The sequence below is a fragment of the Eschrichtius robustus genome, chromosome 3 (assembly GCF_028021215.1).
Source record: "Eschrichtius robustus isolate mEscRob2 chromosome 3, mEscRob2.pri, whole genome shotgun sequence".
NCBI classification, from domain to species: domain Eukaryota; kingdom Metazoa; phylum Chordata; class Mammalia; order Artiodactyla; family Eschrichtiidae; genus Eschrichtius; species Eschrichtius robustus.
The window spans coordinates 133975384-133996225 of NC_090826.1; the positions used below are offsets into that span (position 1 = coordinate 133975384).

The following is a 20842-nucleotide window of genomic DNA, read 5'->3' on the forward strand; positions in this document are numbered from 1 at the left end:
TTCGGACCTTTAGGGGAGAGGGAACTTATCCATGTTAACAGAACTCCACCAGGCTCTCCATCTGCCTTATCTTTATCACCCTTCATAAGTTCCAACAGACCAGCAGCAGGAAAAAGGGAGAAAAAAGTTTGCCAAATAATAAATCATTGTTGGAAAGTTTAAATGCCCGAGTCATAGTCTAAGGAATATAGCTAACACCTCTTGTGGCACAAATCCTCAAAAGCAGCCTGTGGCCAATGTCATTAACATGACCCAGCCCATCCCCGGAGAGACATCGGGAGAGAAAAGGGCAAGGGAAGGCTCTGTGAGGAAGTGGTTCTGTGAATCTGCACTCTAGCTAGAAGCGTGCCTTAGGAGAGCACGGCAGTGGCAGAACCCAGAGCATCCAAGGCAGCAGGGAGGAGCAGGAGAAGCTGAGGCAGAGAAGCCAGCTCGAGGAGGCAAATGCAGGAGCAAAATGAACACCAAGGCCAGGACTGGCTGACAGAGAGGGTCTGGGGAAGGGGTTTGGAAAGACAGCAGTGAATAGGTGAGACTCCTCACAGTGTATGAGTGCAGTGAGAACAAGGAAGCAAGTTTTCCATTCGCTCACCATTCCTCCAGTATGGCTATGCAGTAGCTTAATGCCTCCTTTGACATCAGACACGCGGGCAGGACTATCTACTTCTTCTCCCAGAGGGCTTGCTCATGAAGGGAGATGTATTCGTGTCCATACCTCCTGCACAAGCATAATCTCTGGCACTTAGTGGGTACTCAGTTGATGCACGTTAAGTGAAAAATAGATTGACAGACAGAATAAACGGATGATAAGATCTTAGCTTGGAAATGAACTTGTGTTCCAGCTAAGGTCTGGTGTGAACTAAACTTTATGAAAATCTCATAGTTCATGGCTGGCACCCAAATTCTTCCTGTGCTTGCTGACTTTTCTAATATGTACCATTCCCAGGTGTGTAGGTAGAAATTTGGGAGGGACTAGGAACATCCAATTTGTTCAGGAGGGTGGTAGATGAAAGAAAATGATAATGAGGTATAGCTGAGAAAGGAGGGAGGCAGGGATGGGAGGGATTAATTTTGAACAACTTAAGTCTTTATGAGGAAGGTGCAAATTAGATGCAAAATGAAGAGGCAAAAACTAACATTAGTTGCTTGTTCTGTGTCAGTTTCTGTGCCAGGGGCTTTCCCTGCATTATCTCATATACTCCTCACAACAATAGAGCAAGGCATGTAATGAAGCTCTGTTTAACAAATGTGGAAACTGGGGGCTCCAAGAGGTTAAGTAAATGACTGGGGGTCACAGAGCAGGCAAGGAAGGAAGCCAGGACCCCAACAGAATCTGTCCGGCCTCAACATCCTCCATGCTGTCACTGGATGAAGGGGGGCAAGCGCTGCTGTTACTAGGAGGGCAGAATGACTAAAAGTGTTCCCCATTTTATAAATTATCACTAGGAAAGGAAGTTCAGTGGGAAGTGGGACATGGGGCTTGCAGAGATATAAAAGCAAGTCCCTAGACAACAACTTACCTGAATATTTTATCAGAAGGCTGTTCTCCCAAAACCAGGTCAAAGCCTCGCTGAAATATTGTATAAGGCCAAGGCCTGAAAGGAGAAATAGCATGCAATTAAAGTCAACCAACAAACACTCCCTGAATGTCTACTCTGTGCCAGTTACCATACCAGGTTCTGGAGACCCAAAGACAAAGAGGACATAGTCCCTCAAGGATCCCACTAAAGTGAGCTTACAAGACCTGGAATGCTGGAACCCAATCAAGAACAGGATCAATGCAAAAATCACTGACCCACTAGGAAAGTGGAATTTAATAGACATGACAATTGGAACTCTGTACAGAGTAAAATTATAATAATGTCCGTAAGATGTTATGGAAAAACCCAAACGAACTTTTTGGCCAACCCAATAGATTTAACAGACACTTAGCTTTGCCTCACTGAAGAAAGAGAAGCAGTATGATTTCTTGGAAAGACGAAGCCTCTGGAATCAGACAGTTCTGGGTTCAAACTCTGTTCTGCTGTTGAGCCAACTGTCTACCTCTGGGCAGATTATTTGCCTTGTTGAGTTTAATTTCATCACTTGTAAAAACAGATCTGCTAATAGCTGCTTCACAGACCACCGTGAAGATGAAGCAAACCTTTTAGGCCAAGGTCACAGTTCATATCGGGTCCTCAACATGCCCCCTTTCCCTCAAAATGACATGAAGGTTCTGGGTCTTTGACGGGTTCCAGATGGTTTCAATCATTATAATGTCACTCATTCAATCAGAAACAACTGAAATGGTAGTTTTGAATAAGACTTAAATACGGGTCTCTCTAGTGAGCACCTGGACGTCCCATGTACTTGAAAGTAACAAATCTATTCCTTTTCAATAGTATATATCTCTTCACTAACCCAGATGTCCAACCCCAAAATTATTTACTCCTTCAAGCAAGACGTATAAAGCCCAGCCTTGTGCAGGTACTAGATATTGTGCACGTGGGGTGAACTGGGCCCTTGCTCTCATGGAACATACAGTCTCCAGTATAACCCAATCACACCAGCCCAATAACCTAATTACTGAGGATTTTACTGTAGACATGCCTTTGGTTTTCAAGGACCACAAAAAGTCAGGAGAATAAATCGACATAATTATTTGGGACTAAATCTAATACTAGGAATTGACCCAGTGGTTGTCAATGAGGGTGGTGTCACCAATACAGAGTATTTGGGGAAATTTAGGGCAGTTGCCCTTGAATGACACAATGATTGCAGGACATTACTGGCATTTAGAAGGCAGGTCTAGGAAGGCTAGAATAGGGCAGTGCTCAGAATAGCCCTGCACAACAAAAAAATTCCCCCGTGTCCTGCAAACTTCTGAATGTCTTGCTGCACATTTATGTAGAAAAAACCTGCTTATAATTATCTGAGCCTAGATGCTAACTCCATTTACATACAAGCAACAAAGCAGCTTGTACTGTTTTAATATAAGATGAATTGTCTAGGTGCATAACTACCATGTAATTTAAGAGAAGATTATACACTATTATTTAGAAATTTTACCAAGGTTTGTTCATAATTTTGGAAAATCACACCATTGTCTACAATGCTGCTCGTGGTCTTTGAATCACCAATACAGCATGTCTGTTTCAGTCTAATTGCTCTTACATATATCCTGTATTGCATATTACTTTACATATTATATTTTGGTGAATCTACATTAGATGCAAATGTCTGTCAACTTTATTATTTCTTCCATTGTAATATTGCAGAGAATTTATACATTAAAATAGTTATATCATTATAAATTCTATCTTAGCATTTCTCTTTTAATTACTATTAAGACATCATAGCATTTCTCTTTTAATTACTATTAAGACATTATATATATATTTATTTTTGTGTATTTAGATTTTATTATATATGAATTTCATTTAAGGATTATAAAAAAGGTTAAGTTTATTTGTCATAAAATAGGGTGTTGGGTCTGATAGGGTTGAGAACCACCAACTTAACCCAACCAGCTAACCAATTAACTACTTGAAGGAGTTGGTAGTTCCAAGGGGGAGGCCACTGGGACTCCATAAGGGAGTGGCTGGGATGAATACACTCCTTTCTTATGCTCATTATTTATAAACACTTTATTCCTGGAATTCAATTTAGAAATACCCTGAGGCAACTAGCATTGGCTCCAGAAAGTACCCAAACACTGTACTATGAATAACCCCTACATCAAATAAATAGCCCGTGTGTTTTTCATGTTTGTTCTGTTCTGGGGTTTGAATCTGATTTTATTTTGCTGAACAGTGAGTGGTGGCTTGTGAGCAGCTAAAAAATATGTACTAATTCAAGAAAAAGACTAAAAATCAGGAGAAAAAAATGTCTGATCCTAGACACCTAGAGAGGGCAATAAAAAAAGAAAAGGGAGCTGCAACTTAATCTCTCTTTTGGGCAAAATGACATTTTATTTACTATCAGTTTAATAATTTTAAATAACACACGTTTTGCCTTCAAGTCATCTCTAGTGCTCAAAACGGGTGCAATGTGTAATTAGAGTTAATTCTTGGCGTGGTTCCTCGGTTGTTTGAAAATATATCTTGAGGAGCCAAATTTTAGGACGAGTGTTGATTACGATGCGAACAATTAACTGCGTAGAATAACATAAATAAACCTGTATTCAGGCCATAGGTAATGAATCAATAAGCCCAGAAACATCGATTAAGCACACGTTGACATGTTGCTAGGTAGTCACGTCAAAGAGACTTCCTGCTCTCGAGAGGCCTGAATGTTAAGAAAGGCAGCTCAGATGTGCGGTCTGGACTCTGCCCTGATCACTGACAGGCAGCAGGACACAGTGGGTAGGACGTGGGTTCTGGAGCCAGCCTGACTATTCGAATTCCAGCTTAGCTAGCAATTGCTGTGGGACCTTGGGCAAGTCCCTTAATCATCTGTGAAATGAGGCTGAGGGTTATAATTTTATCTACCTGGCAAGGTTGTTATAAGAAGGAACTAGTTACTATGGTTAAAGTGTTCAGAACAGTGCCTGACATTCAGTATGTGCCATGTAAGCATTTGTTAAATAAGTTAAATGTACTAGTTGCCTGAATCCAATATACATACTATAAAAAGGAGATTCCCAAATTTCTAATGAGGAAGAGGTGTCTTCCCCTAAGGTACAAACACAATGCAACACCAGGCTTTAACTCAGATCGTAAATGTATCTGTGGCAGCTGGAGAGGAGGTAACGATGAGTGTGGGAAGACAACCCCCCCGCACCTCCCACCGAGGCCCACTTCACAGAGCAGGGACGCTGCAGCACTGACATGAAATGCAGAGAGAGGGGAAGAGCACATTGTGAAATGGCAAGGGAAGGCGGAGAGACTGCGAACTGCTTCAGCAAAGGAGGAAAAAAGAATTGACTTCCTTCCTTCCCACGAGTCAGGGATGGTGTGTCAGGGAGATGGGGATTCTTATTTGATTTATTTAGCAAATATTTATGGAGGGCCTATTGTGTGTGAACTGTGATACTAGGCAACAGGAGTCGGGATAAAGAGATTCTTGCTGTCGAAGGAATCTACAGTCTTTCTGAAGAAACATACATATGCCAGACAAATAGGAGAGGATGAGTAAAAGGGGGGAGGAACGGGATTGTCGGAGATAAGCTAAGTGGTCGTGGCAGTGGCAGATCACTCACCCTGGGCACCAGGAGGGCCGGGTGTTGGCGGCGCATGGCAGCGTAGCAGAGGGGAGCTTGATGCAGGTGAGTGGAGAGGCCACAGGGGGCCACCTAGGAAAAGGCAGGGGCAAAGTGATGAAGAGCTGGACCTGAAAGTGCTGAAAATACTTGGAGCTGAGACCAACTGAAAGAGGAAGAGGCCTCTGCATTAGGGCTTTCTGGGTGTGAGTCCAAGTAAAAAAATTGAATTGGCCTCACCAAAAAGAGGCCCATCATTGAGGATATATACACCTATATCCAGGCTCAGATGGAAGCTGCCTTGGGGATGCCCGGTAACAGGGTCTAGATGCCCTTATAATTGTCCCTCTCCTCTCTTGGCTCTATGTCTCACTCTACAGGACCATTTTTTCAAAATGTCTCATGCACATGGTGGAAACTTGGCCTCCCGCAGGCTCCAGCTGATGTCTTTACAGGCTCAGACCACAGAGAGACACTACCCCTCCTCATTAGGAAAAACTAATCCGTGGAAGAACTGCTTGATCTATCTTTGATCAGATGAGGAACCTGGACCAGTCTCTGGGGCCCGGGAAGTAGAGGCATCTAAGTGGCTGGAACTCCCACTTGGTTTTCAGGACTAGAGTGGGGAGGAGGGTGAATGTCAAACAAAACAATCATTTCCACCTCAGCTTCCATCTGCTTGTGGTGGCAAGAGCGTGGCCTCCATCAGGAGTGGGTGGCATTACCGAGCAGACTGTGCCAATGTTAGTTTTGTGGAAAGACCACCCATCGAGGAGCCCAAGGATGGTAGTGTCAGGCCAGATGCTGGGCAGGAGATTGAACACCGCAGTTGGAAGGAAACGTCAGTCTTTTGACTCCAACTTAGGTAACGTGGTCTTGACTATTCTCTGTCCTGCTCGGGCAACCCAGTCACATGTTGGTTTAGGAAAATTAGCAGCATCAGAAGTCAGAATAGAGCTTGTTTGTTTGTTAATATCTTCAGTCTGACAAATCAACACCCTGAAGATTTTCCTCCTGTGTGGGCAGCAGATGGCCTAGATTCAGGGGCCTCACAGGCCAGCACCGGAACCATCTGGGATCCATTGCCTCGAGCAGGGACATAAGCTGTGCCACAGAGGAGCCCCACTGTAACGGAAACACAGCAGCCAGCAGGACACACCTGCAAATTGTGTATGCTCAGAGCTATTAGTAATCTCTTACTTGCCTTTTCTTTTCTGTCCCTGTCTCACACAATACGCTCGGTTTATGCAGAGTCTTTCTTAAGCACTGGCAGTTTCTAAGCTTTCAGTTTCTCTCCTCAATTCTCGCTCCTCTTTCTCAAGACACATCAGCTGTCACAGTGTTGTTTCCTTTAGTTGTTGGGTTAGGCCAGAAGTTGGTTGTGGCCTTGACTTGACTTGATTTGACTGGTTGCTTGTGCATTCCTTCCACTGTGTAACCTAGACCCAACTGAGTGAGTGGAATCCTGCATGGCCAGCCTGATGGAATGATCCCTTCACACCGGCTCTCCCAGGGCAGAAAGGCACCACTTCTGCTCTGGACAAGAGTATTTTAAAATCTGCTTTTTGATTACATGCTAGTCCCAGCTTTCCACCTAACAGTGGCACTTGGAAAGGGAACTCGGAAGTTTCTGGTCAGCATTGTCTGGTGATGGGCTTCCTTGTGGAGGACATAAGACTTATCACCTGGGGGTGAGTTGAGAAGGAAGAGATACAGATGATAGACAGATGACAGATAGATAGATATAAAATAGGTGGGGGGATAGAGAGTGTGAGAGAGAATACATGTATGTATGTATGTATGTATGCATGTATGTATGTGCAGACACAGTTCAGTGTAGGGGGAGAATGTTTCAGCTGGAGGCAATGATGAAAAAGGCATTTCATGATGGGCTTTCGAAAACTAGGAGCTTCTTCTGAACTCATATATTCTTCCACCTATCACTAAAGAGATCATTTTACAAATGAAAATAATTTGTCCATAGTTAAATGAAAGCACATCCTTTTAAGCTTGCTTCTGGCCACATTAGGCTAAGTTTCTGGTGGAAGCATGGTTCCAAAGTTTCCCCCCAGCTAGTCACAATACTTTGGGGTCCGGGTACAGGATGCCATATCCATATGCAATGTGAGAGCTTTTGAGCAAATGTTCCTTTTCTTAACTAGGTAAATGCATTTGCAAGGAGAGGGCAGTGAAACAAATAGAGTTTCATTTCTAAAAAGCTTCTGAAAAAAGGTAGTTTGAGAGATATACAGGAGAAAAGGTAAAAGGAAAACTGGCAAAAATAACTTTTCCAGCTATGCAGTTAGCTGATACATTCCACACCTCAATTTACCCTAATGATAAAATGAGGAGATTATTATGTGCTACTGCCTTCACAATCAGCACCAGTTCTGGGAGGAATAAGTACTGGAATCCCTAGATTGTCTGGTAAACCTGTGGCTTTATCAGAAGTTAAATGATAAGAATAATGATGCCCAAAGTTTCTATAGGACACTTTAGGGCCCGAAGGCCTTAGCAGATGTTGTTTCTTTACCTGGATTTTTTCCCTCTCATTTACTTATTTAATTTATACTGTTCGTTAATTCTGGCCTAAAAATTACTTCCCAAAACAGACCTTCCCCTCCAGACTAGGTTACGTTCCCTTGTTATATAAAGCACCTGGCACTTTCCTTTATAGAATCTATAACTAATATGCTACATATTTAGTTAATATGTTCCCTTCCTCATATATAAAGGACTCTGTCATCATCTCTGCCATATCCTCACTGTCCAGCATAGAACCATCACATAGCAGGTACTCAGGAAAGAACTAGACCACACTGCAAATGAGGTTGAGGGTTGCACAGATCTGGATTTGAGTCCTGGGTGAGGCGGTCCATTGCCTGGTAAGTCCCTCAATTCCTTTCAGTGTCTTCATCTATAAAATATGGTTAAAATAGTACCTAGAGTTAAGCAAGCAGGTATATACTTTACACAGTGCCTGCCACACAGAACAAACTCAGCAAATAGGGCTTCCCTGGTGGCGCAGTGGATAAGAATCTGCCTGCCAATGCAGGGGACACAGGTTCGATCCCTGGTCCCGGAAGATCCCACATGCCACGGAGCCAACTAAGCCCGTGTGCCACAACTACTGAGCCTGTGCTCTAGAGCTCACATGCCACAACTACTGAGCCCACGTGCCACAACTACTGAAGCCCGCATGCCTAGAGCCTGTGCTCCACAACAAGAGAAGCCACTGCAATGAGAAGCCCAGGCACCGCAACAAAGAGTAGTCCCCGCTCGCTGCAACTAGACAAAGCCTGCACGCATCAACGAAGACCCAACACAGCCAAAAATAAATTAAAAAAAAAAAAAAAAAGAAATATTTTCCTTAAAAAAAAAAAAAAACCTCAGCAAATATTAGTTATTGTCCATTATAATTAACGTTCCCATTTGGTAAATAGAAACGCATTTCTAACTTTACATTTTAAAACGAAATCCTGATGACAGGCTGTATTTTACAAACTTGTGTTATCTTTAAGCGTGTAAATCTCCTGTAAAGAAAAATGAAATATTGGTGTGATTTTATTCATTATTTACTGTCTATTAATAGGTAAACAAATTCATTTAGAAGTTCTTATGCAGAAAAGTAACACATTTGTCAGTAACTAGCAAAGCAGCCAGGAATGTGACTATGGAGCCAGACTCAGTAGGTTTAAAACCTGGCTCTGCCACTTACTAACCCCGTGTCCTTGGTTAAGGTCATTAATTCCTGCCATCAGACTATCCTATCCACTTCCTCCTTTTGCTCCAGTCATGCCAACACCACCCCGCCCCCATCTTCCCTCCACAGTTCAGAGCCTGGCTCACTTCATAATTTTTGGTGACTTCAGTAGCCACTAAGATGATCCTTTCAATTCTCAAACCACTCGTTTCCTTGACTTTTCTCCTCAAATGATCCTGTCCCCACCCTCACTCCCATGCTCATAGACTAGATTACCAATATCTGCAACCCTTCCTTGGTCACAGTTTCAAGAATCCCAGTATCTGACCGTCACCTCCTACCCTCCCAGTTCATTCCTCCTAAAGCCACAGAATATTTTCTATCCACCTGAGCCTTAAAATCCATTCATCCAACCACCATTTTATCAACCCTCACCCACCTCACACACCCGCTTCCCTCTTTACTCAAATTAGATTCTGTGATCCATTATTGTAATCACCCTTTCATGTAACCTCAACTCTCTTGCCCTCCATTGCTTCATCATACTTGTCTGAAACACTCCGACGCTGGTTAAACTCAATGACCCCGTGGCTCCATTTCTGTGTCTGCACACATGAATGCCATTGGCAACCACACGGATTGGTCTCCCTTTAAATCCGACACCACTGACCTCAAGTGGGCTCTGCATACTGCCTACCGATCAGACTACATTTTCCTTGTCCCGTTGTCTCTCCCACTCTCAAGATCATTATCTCATAGCTTCTTCTTTCTCCTCACACCTCCAACACCTCCTCCCTGATCCTTGCCCTCAGCTAATGATCTGCGTCCTACGTAATTGAGAAAACAGAGGCAGTCAGATTAAAAGCTGTCCTCACAACATCCATCCACCTACCTGCTCCTGTGCCCACTGCTTGGCCCTCCTTCCAGTAATTAGGCAGGAACAGTTTGTGCTCCTGTCTGGAATACGTCCATTCTAACTCACACTTTGACTACTACAGGCAATGGGATATATGGAGAGGAGCCCTAGATGGAAGTTACAAGTTCAAATCCCCTTCTGCTATCATGACCTCAAGCAAGTAAGACTGCCCGAGAGCCTCTGTTTCTCCATATGCAGAATGGGAATCATGAGCTACAGCATACTCCACGCAAACTTTACACTGCTGAACAAGTGTGTATAAATAAATTTTAGATCCTTCATAATCTTTGATTTTTCATTTTTTTAATCAACTTTATTTTTGCAGTTTTGCTCTATGTTTTGTGTATGTGTGCTTGTGTGTGCTTAACATGTTATCTCATTTAAAGATAGAACAGTGAAAAACTGACACAGTCCCTGTCTCTCTGTGGCTCAGTTTTCTCACCTATAAAATGGGATAATAATAGAACCCACCTCATCAGCTACACAGGATTAAATGATCTAATATCTGCAAAAACTAATAACCTTGGATATAGTAAGTCCTGAATAAATTTGGTTGTTATTACACACATATTATTTGGAATGCTGGTTCTAAACCGTGAAAAGGGTTTTGCTCAAAGAAATTTTAGAAGTATATAAAATGATCTTGAAAATGACAGTAATAAACAAATGTTGTAACTTTTCCCCCCAAGTTTGGAATTCAGGGATACAACCTTGGCCCCCAAAAGTGGCAATGAAGACAAATACATACATTATGATGGTTAATTTTATGTGTCAACTTGACTGGGCCACAGGGTCAGTCTAGATATTTGGCCAAACATTATTCTGGGTATGTCTGTGAGGGTGTTTGAATGAGATTAAGATTTAAATTGGCAGACTGGGTAAAGCAGATTGCCCTCCCTAATGTGGGTGGGTCATATGCAATCAGTTGAAGACCTGAATAGAATAGGAAGGCTCACCCTCCTCTGAGTAAGAGAGAATTCTTCCTGCCTGATGGTCTTCAGACTGAGACATCCACTTTTTCTGCCTTTGGACTCAAACTTAAACACTGACTTTTCTTGGGTCTTGAGCCTGCCGGCCTTCAAACTGGAGCTACATCATCAAGTCTCCTGGGTCTCAGGCCTCTGGACTCATACCCAACTACACAACTGGGTCTCCTGGGTCTCCTGCTTGCTGACTGCAGATTTTGGGACTTGTCAGCTTCCATAATTGCATGAGCCAGTTCCTTAAAATACGTCTTTCTTCATATTCTACATCCTATTGGTTTTGTTTCTCCGTAGAATGCTAATACACTTACATACACACGTGTACATACAAATACAGAATCCACAGCTAACCTTTTTGTCAACACGAAGCATGTCAGAGAATTAGAGTAGTGAGGAAACATAGGCATGGACCCCAGTTAGGCAGGACACCTTGATCCCTGTCACCTGTCTTCTGGGCAGAAAGGATAAGCGCCTGCTTCAGTAGACTCAAGGGGCATCCTAGAAGGCAGAGTCCATCTGTCCTCACATGGGAAAGCTGGCCCAGGAACTTGCAGTTTCCCTGTATATTCTGGGATCAAGGATTATATAAAGCAGAAGGAAGAAATCTTGAGTGGGTCAGAAAAAGCTGGAAAGAGTAGCTGCCATTCACTGACCACTGACCACGTGCCAGGCAGTCACATGCTCAGTGCCGCACACACATTGGCACACCCTTTCACTACCACCTGGAGAGCCACACAGCTGTACAGTTATTATCCTCAGGTTGCAAAGGTAAACAAAGGTCCAGCATGGTTAAGTCAGTTGTCTAAGGTCACTCAACCAGCAAGGGCACTGGTGAGTGTTATCATGGATCACAGAGCCCATACTTTGCCCTACATCTTGCCTCCCTACACCTTGGATTAAAGTCACCTGTTTATCTGTCTTCCTCTTTAAATGTCCTTGCACTGACATAGCTACTGAATCTACTTTATCCCTGCATCTCTCGTAAATGCTATCTAGCAGAATGGTTCTCAAAGGTTGGGGTACATTAGATTCACACCACACATGGGCACAATAGTTCTCAAACTTTAGTTGCTCTCATCCACCTATCTAGGGTGCGGCCAAGCATCAGTATTTTTTAAGTTAGGTAGCTGATTCTAAAGCTCACAATATGTTGAGACTTGCCGACCTAACATATGTCCACTCACACCCTCAAGCAATCTTTACGGATGTGTTCGGTCTTCTATACAATATGATTGCCATAAAAATGGAAATTACAATCTAGCCTAAGGATTCACTGGAACCCAATTTTTAAATTTCTGAATAATAATGAGGGATGAAGCATATTGAGTTCCCTTCTGTCCCCTTTATTGATGAATTAAGATATCCCAAATTTCATTACAATTATATAAGATGTGCATTTGTTTTTTTTTTTATTGTCAGTCATTTTGATTTTAGTGGATCATTTTCATTAAAACAGCATTATACAGAATTGAGATTTTCATGTTTATAAATGCATCCACAGGTACAGATGTACCCCCATACATACATACATATATACATACGAGTGTCTGTGTACATGCCACACACACGCACACACACACTCATTCACAAACTCACACACATTGCCATAGCTACTGCGACATTTCCTTTGGGGGCTGGGGGAGGGGGTGGGCAGATGGCTAGTAGGACTCACGATTACTCTCTGCCACCTCTCTTAACCCCATGGCAGCTGCTGTGGACACTGAAAGCAGTTCTGCAGAATAGCCACTGACAGCAGGGTCCCTTGCAGACACCTCTGTGCCTTTAGTAGTTCATGTAAATCACCCCAGAAAAGCCTCACTGTGGCTCAGATTTTGTGGGTGGGCTCTGGGGTCAGATCTCCCCAGAGTCCAAGGTCTGGATTTGAGTTCCTTGCCAGCTGTGTGAAACTGACCAGATATTTAACCTTTCCAAGTCTCTCTGTCTTTTCCTGTGAAATGGTGATAATAATAACTGCCTGTTACTTACAGGACGACAGAAGAATAAATGAATGAATAAACACAGTTCCAGGGCAATGACTGACATACAGTTGTTACTTTCTAAACGTAAGTTTCCTTCCATTTTTCTCTGGACGCTGCATCTAAAGGCTCAGTTGATTTTCACCCAGGGCTAATGCAGTCAGGGTCTCAAGTTCAATCCTCCTGAAAGCTTGTTAGTCTCACTTACTCCTGTCCATGGGCAAAGCCTGTACCAGGTATCCCGGGACACCCATCTTTGCTCACAAGTGAACAGGACGCGAGCTTAGTGACGGATCTGTGAAAATCCATCCCTGCACAAGAAAAACAGCTCGACACCTATTCACTGCTGAGTGTGGCCTCCCCGTAAAAGGAGGGTGCAAACCTGGGACTCCCTCCTCCCCCACAGACGCACCCCTTCAATTCCAGCGAGAAGGCAGGAGAGTGAACAGCACTAACACAGAAGAAGAGTGACAGATGAGAGGCAGAGGATGTGCAGGAGAAGAGACAGCTTCCTCCATTTCTATGATTTTATGTGAGGGGAAATTGACAATGTAAATAAACCAGGGAACCAGGAGAGAATCACAATATCCACCAAGGACTTGTATTTAGTATGAGTATAGTGCTTTTACCCTTTCCCCAAAGTCCTTTCCTATCGACTAAGTTGTTTCCATTCAACATGTTATTTAGCAAGTTCACTATTAATTCAATCTCCCATTCATTTATTTATTTACTTGAAAAATATTATTGCACTGCTAAACACTGTCAAGGGACACAGAAATGATTAATACACATTCTCTGCCTTCAAGGACTTCATTAATGTAGTGAGTCATTCCTCAAGCAGTTATTCTGCACCTCTGATGAGCCAGATGCAATGGAGAGTGCTGGGACACAGCGATGAAAGGCAGGTCCCTGTCTGGGATCATGGCTTAATGGCATAAGAATGATAAGTAAACAATTCGTGGCATTTGGTTTGTCAGTTTTTATGATAAAGCAAGTAAGAACCATTATTTATTGCACATTTACTAGTAGTCAATGAGTCAAGTGTTTTACATTTATTATTTTACTTAGTTCTCATAAAAACCCTGAGGCGTAGGCACTATCGTATTCCCATTTGATAGATGGGGAGAGTGAGGCTTAGGAAAGTTAAATAACACTTGGCAGAGTCCAAGTTCCAGCCTAGCGCTCTCAGACGCCAAAGCCCTTGCCACGACCTCAGTGAGTACCATCCTCCCTGGTGCTGCGGAGGACAAAGGAGAGTCGCTGAGCTGCACTGGCTGGAAGGGTTAATGAGATGAGGACACATCTGAGCTCCAAGGCAGAGATGAGGAGGTAGGATGGAAGAGGCTGAGTTTTAACTGTGAGCATCTGGCGAGATGTGGAGTAGGTAGCTAGACAAGCGGGGCTGGTATTTGAAAAAGAGGGAAGTACACAGGGAGAATGGGAGTGAAAACAGAGGCCGTGGGAGGAGGAGAGATAGTAGTAATGGGACAACTGATCAATCATTTACTATCCCCGTTTACCTCTATTTCGCAGATAAGATCACTGAAGCTCAGAGAGGTTACATTGCCAAAAATGACACAGGAGACAGATGAAGTATGATCACTCATTCATTCATTCATTCATCCATTTATTCAGCACATATGTACTCAGCAGCCGGCGCAGGCCAAGTTCTGTGTTCTGGGGATACAGAGGTGAACAAAAGCGAAGATGGTGGGGATCTAGGTCATGAGTTCATATTAATGAATATACAATCATTAGTGATGTGAGTGCTCCGAAGAAAGGAGTGTGGTCCTTGGGTGTTTATGGTCAAGGAGAGCCTTTCTGAGAAGGTGAGGGTTAAGCCCTGGGTGAGGCGATCTTTACATACAAATCTGATCCTGTCATTCTCACCCTTTAAATTCCTGTCCTGCCCTCAAAGCTCCCCTGCGTGGCCTGATCCCTGCCTACCTCACCAACTTCATGCACAGCCTCTCTCCCTGCTTGCTGTGCCAGAGTCATGAGCCTGGCAGTTCCTACAGAGGGCCAGGGCTTTTTTCCTCCCCAGGACCAACCAGGATATGCTAGCCCTACAAAGCCTTACTCCTCATTCTGATCTGGCTGGTGCTTTCTCATCTCTTAGTTTCAACACAAACACAGCTTCAGAGACCTCAGATTTTAAGTTACCCATCTCCTCCCCTCACTTTAGTCACTCTTGGTTAACCCTCTCTTTTCCTTCCCTGGACTTTTCACAACATGTAAGTACTTTGTGATGTGTTTGTTTTCTTGTTTGTTCTAGTGCCTTCCTCATTAGAGTGTTTACTCCTTGAGGGCAGGAGCTCTGTGAGTCTTTTCCTCATGGTATCTGCAACTCTTAGCAGAACCCAACACACAGTAAACCCTCAAGAAAAATACTTTAATGAATGATTTTGGTAATTATAAATAAGCAAGCGTGTGTGTGGGGGGTGTGTGTCTGCGTGTGGAAGAGAGGAATAGAAAGAGAGATTGCCAAGCTGAGTTTAAAGTTTCAAGGTAATAATTATAACACTAGCATCAAGTCTTCATGAAGAAATTAGCTGACAATAAAAGCAAAGATAAAATATGTTGATATTTTCCGTATGAAATTTAGGTAGTGGAAGTAAATGAGAAAAATCATAGGGAGAGATAATAGGGTGAAGGGATCATTTGACATTTGAATAAGGGATAGAAGGTGTCTGGTTATAATAGTAGATGCAAGAAATAGTCATCTGGGGAGCAAGGCTGTCTAGAAAGTAAGAAGAGCTGGAATGATGAATTAAGGTAGGGAATTTAGCTTTGGCACTGACAAGAACACATCCATTTCAAAGACAGGAGTGAGAGAGGATAAAGATGAGGAGAGACTGAAAGTAAGATGGAAGGAAGGAAAGGGAGTCTGTGTCACACGGCTTAAGTTAGGGCTGAGGTTATGGGCTGAGGGCCAGGGGCCAGGACAGAACTGGGTACTTGAGGAGAGTGAAAAGGTTTCTGGCCCATGACAAGAGATGGGAAGGAAGATTGTGATGCTGCTATGAGTCCCTGGTTGGAATTACAGAAAGAATATCCATGAGCAGGTTTCTACGGGATTCTCCCTAGCTCTAGGAAGCCCCAGAGCAGCAGAGAAGCAAACGGAAAGCTCTTATAAAGGTTGGAAGGGGCCAGGGAGGAGTGGCAGAAAATAAAAAGGACAAGGATTTGGGGGTGACTAAGAATGTATTTTTATAAATGGCTTTGCATGGCATCCAGGCTGGCTGGAACCAGGAAAGAAACAATGGATTTGACGGATTTTGAAAAATGAAGTCGAAGAGTCTTTGGGAGGCTGCAGTGGGGCAAGGAGAAGCTGGGAGGCTGTGGTGAACTTCAGAGCTCAAAAGCTTCATGCCTGGATGCTTTTCAAATATAATGCCATCAAGGAGTGCCCTTGCTGGTAATCCCCTAAAGTAGAGAAGAATTAGAAGAAACTGAGATGTCTGTTATAAGGACAATTAACATACATGTTTCTTTGTTCATGCAGTCAGCCAACAATTATTAAGGGTTTACTAGGTGTCAAATACCACACTCATCATTGGGGAAATAAAGTCAAGTAAGACACAGCCCTTTTCCAAAAGGACCCATGGCCTAATGAAAGAACCAGATAAATCAATGGATTATTATCATACTTGATGATATGGGTGGAATTGTGTCCCCCACAAAAGTTATGTTAAAGCCCTAAGCCTCAGTTCTTCAAAATGTGACCTTATTTGGAAATCGGGTCCTTGAAGATGTAATTAGTTAACATGAGGTCACACTGGAGTAAAGTGGGTCCCTACTCCATTAAGACGGATGTTTTTATAAGAAGGTGACCCGGTGAAGACACAGACACACAGAGAGAACACCATGTAAAGAGAGAGGCAGAGATTGGAGTGATGCAGTTGCACGTCAAGGAACATCTGTGGCTACTAGAAGCTGGACGAGGCAAGCAAGGGATCTTCAGAGGGAGCCTGACCCTGCCAACACCTTGATTTCAGACTTCTGGCCTCCAGAACTATGAGATAATACATTTCTGCTGCTTTGAGCCACCCAGTTTGGGGCATTTTATATGGCGGCCCTAGGAAACACACACACTTCTCTCAGTAAAATGTACTCAATGGAGGGATATTTGGGGTGTTATGGATCCACAGAGGAAAGGTATCCATACCTGGGGGCCAAAGAATGATTTGCAGAGAAGGTGGAAGAAACCCAATTTTGAAGGATCAATATGAATTGATTTGACAAAAATGTGGGGAAATGCAGTCCACAGGGAGACAAAGTCCTGCCTTCAGTCACAGAGATTAGCACAGCAGGTGGATCTCTTCCCCTGGAGCCCAGCAGCCAGGAGACCAGCACTGGAGATGAGGCCAGAGGTCAGGGCAGAACAGAGCCTGATAGGGAAGAATTTGGAATTTTATCCTGAAAGGTAACGGAGCGCTGCTGAAGGAATTTAAGCAGGAGAGGCAGGAAGAGTGGTTAACAGGCTCAGGGAGTAATCCCCATGAGAAATGAGAAGGGCCAGAATGAAGGAAGCAGTCAGAGGAGAGGGGACAGTTCTAAGTGAGATTAAGAAAATAGAAATTAACCGGACACAGAGAGTGACTGGGTGTGAGGATGAGGAAGAGAGAGGAAGTGAGAATGAAACCCAGATTTCTGGCTTGAGCAGCCAGGAGGTGGCAGCTCCATTCACTGTGCTGGGTGGGGCATCTCAAAGAGGAAAAAGTTTAAATTAAGAGCTCAGTTTGGGATACACTGACTTTGAATTGTTCAAGCTCGGTAGGAATGAGGTCCTGAGAGGCAAAAAGGTGAAGATCTGTCCTGTTTTGCTGTGGCAAATAAAAAGAGTCTTGAGAAGTAGGAAGTTAGGAGGTAACTGGAAGGTCAGGTCAGCAGAAGGATGGAAGTGGCCTGAGTGCACAGAATTCAATTTCAGTTGAACCTTGAACAGCGTGGGTGTCAGGGATGCTGACATTGCCCCCGCTCCGGGCCCTCTGTATCTGTGGCTCCTCCACGAGCTGCATCGTATAGTACCGTGGTACCTACTATCGAAAAAAATTGGGGTATAAATGCACTTGCACAGTTCAAACCTATGTTGTTCAAGAGTCCACTGTATAAAAGGACTTATAGGGCTTCCCCAGTGGCGCAATGGTTAAGAATCCGCCTGCCAATGCAGGGGTCACGGGTTCGAGCCCTGTTCTGGGAAGATCCCACATGCCGCGGAGCAACTAAGCCCGTGCGTCACAAGTACTGAGCCTGCGCTCTAGAGCCCGTGAGCCACAACTACTGAAGCCCGCGTGCCTAGAGCCTGTGCTCCGCAACAAGAGAAGCCACTGCAATGAGAAGCCCACGCACTGCAATGAAGAGTAGCCCCCGCTCGCCGCAACAAAAAGAAAGCCTGTGCGCAGCAACGAAGACCCAACACAGCCAAAAATAAATAAATAAATACATTTAAATTTAAAAAAAAAAAAAAAAAAAAGGACTTATAGTGCCCCAAAGAAGTGTGAGGCAGAGTCTCTGCAAATTTCCTTCTCCAGGGGGCTGGCCAATGCACAGAAAAGTCCTGTAAGTTACATAGGGTTGGTTATTAATTGATTTCTGTGAGGAAGAAATAAAAGGAAGGCAGAAAACAAGATTCCAAAACCTTGGCTTTATCAACTGCACCTACTCTGGGAAGTAACGTAAGCCACGCAAACCTCAGGGTGAATACTTCAACGATCCCACTCAGTGATTGTTGATCAGCCTGCACCTAGCACAACAGTTGTTCTCAACCATCAGTGTGCATCAGAACCCCCTCCCTGGTGGGCTCGCCAGAATGCAAACTGCTGGACCGCACCTCAGAGTTTCCGATTCAGTAGGGTGGGCTGTCTGGGGTGGGCTGGAGAATGCACATTTCTAACAAGTTCGCAGGTGATACTGACGCTGCTGGTCTGAGAATCACATTTTGAAACCTTATACTAGTGGTATGAACCCTCACTGGGCATCAAAATCACCTGGGAGCTAATAATAGCAACAACAACAACAAAAATCACCAGGGAGCTTTTAAACTATACCGAGGCCAGGTTCAACCCCCTGAGGTGTCTGATTTCATGGGTTTGATATGGGGCATGGCCATGGGTGTGTTTTAATAGACTCAACAAGATTCTAATGTGCAGCCTGGGTAAGAGAACAATAGTCCTGCTTTTTTCCCCGACACAGAGATAGACACCCAGGCACACAGAGTTAGAAGACCTGGCCCAGGTCATAGGAGTTCATAGTCTAGAGGGAGAAGCATATATATGCACATTGTTATGTAATGTAAGAGAAGGGAGTAATGGAGGTTCAGAAAAGTACAATGCAAAGCTGAGGGGAAGCAGGGGAAAGCCACAGAGTTGATGATTGAGGTGGGACTTGGAAAGGGAGACTGGAAAAGAGAAGAGGTTTGACTTTCCAGGTAGGCCACTGGGGAGGTGGAGGGCAGTGGATGAGGTTGGATGGTGACCGAGGGGGCGCTCCAGTGCAGGAAGGGGAGAGCGCCTAAGAATGTGGTTTGTTTGGATAATGCAAGTGGTTCAATGGGGCAGATACACAAGGGCCAGGGAAGTTAAAGCCTGGGATGAGGCTTTAACTGGGCTGGGCTGGTGGGTGGCAGGTCAGGAAGCGGCACGCATGCCAGGCTGAGGCTCTGGGTCGTCCAGGGTCACGGGGAGCGTCTGAAGAACTCCCTGCAGTGGCCCTGGCTTTCTCACTGGGCTCCCTTGCCGGGCTCATAGTTACGGCCTCCCACTGAAAATCATGACAGCTCCTCAAATTTTCTTGTTATTTTTCATGTAAAAGACAGATAGGAAAAAGCAATTCAGCTCCTCAGTCTTGTTAGACTTGCAGTAGATTTTGATCCCTTTTACTTATTTATGGACCTATTTTTCCCAAGTGTTCTTTTTCCCTGGTATATTTGTAAACACCATTTTTATTCCTCTTAATCCTTTTGGCAGCATTAACTCATTCTGTACTCACTGCCCTTATCTTTCCTATGAAAAATGTTCATAGACATGGTTAAAATTCAGATTTTTTTTTTTTTCTTTGCTGTTCTCTCTCAAAACTTTTTCTGATTTGGGGTTTGGGGATGTTTTCTCTCACAGACCAGGTTTGTTGAAGGCAACTCACTCATCAGCTCAAGACATGTTCTCTGCCTTTTGCACCTCAGTGCCCTTGTGCTGCACACACGGGCCTCTTTCTCTCTCTCTCAAAGCCTTCAAAGTATTCACTCTGACCTTGGCCTTGGGCATAGTGGTCAAGTAGCCTCAGGCCTCTGGACTCGCAAAAGGTTTCAGATCCCCATGGCGGTCCCTCCTGCGTCTCCCACCAGCCTCAAATGCACTCCTACAAATGACAGCTGCTGGGCCTGCCACTCTTGGGTTGTGCTGCTGTAGAATGTTCCAGCTGGAACCTAATCCATACTGTCAAGCCCACTGCAAGTGGACACTTCAGGAAGTCCGGTGATTGTAAGGGCTCAGTCAGAGGCCAGATAGGGAAAGACAGCAGCAGAGGCTGTCCTTACTCGCTGATACCGTGAAAGCGCTGCTATTTCTTGGCTCTTTTAGCATTCTCCAAGAGGGGGCCTTTATTCTCCCTCCACACTGCTGGTCCAGGTGCCAGGAACAAAGGCCAGGCTCAGTGATTGCTCCGTGCAGGCAGCAAGGAGAAAGGAGTGTTTGAAAGTGCCCTTCTGCAGTGTTTGGCTTTTGATTTCCTCTCCCTCCAATTTAAGTGTTGGGGGATGGTCAACATTGCTCTGGGGAGGAGGAAATGGGAGGACTTCACCTCCATTAAAACCATCCAGAAATGAAAATCATTGCCTGGTAGGTGGTGAGGTCACCATCACACTGAAGACCGAGAGGGCAGATCCTTTGGGAAATGTTGTCGAGATGATTATAGCCTCCAGGGAAAGGCTGGGCTTGAGGAGATCACAAACTCATAGGACTTTGAGACCACGTCCCTCACTGCAAAGCCACTACCATGCGTCCACTGAGCCATCGTGAGCCTCGGCTCCAAAATTTCAGGGATTTCAGAGGATTTTGAGATGGTGTTAAGCATTTGACATTTTTCTTG

At 44.2% G+C, this 20842-nt stretch overlaps 1 protein-coding gene across 2 annotated transcripts in view; it reads right to left on the minus strand.

Annotated features, from left to right (window-relative positions):
- Positions 1-20842, minus strand: part of ASTN1 (astrotactin 1) — a 327436-nt gene that overhangs the window by 102489 nt on the left and 204105 nt on the right. For both annotated transcript variants that reach the window (XM_068538391.1, XM_068538390.1), the window contains exon 9: positions 1521-1595. In XM_068538391.1, coding sequence (XP_068394492.1) covers positions 1521-1595 — 75 coding nt within the window. The remainder of the gene's footprint in view (positions 1-1520; positions 1596-20842) is intronic.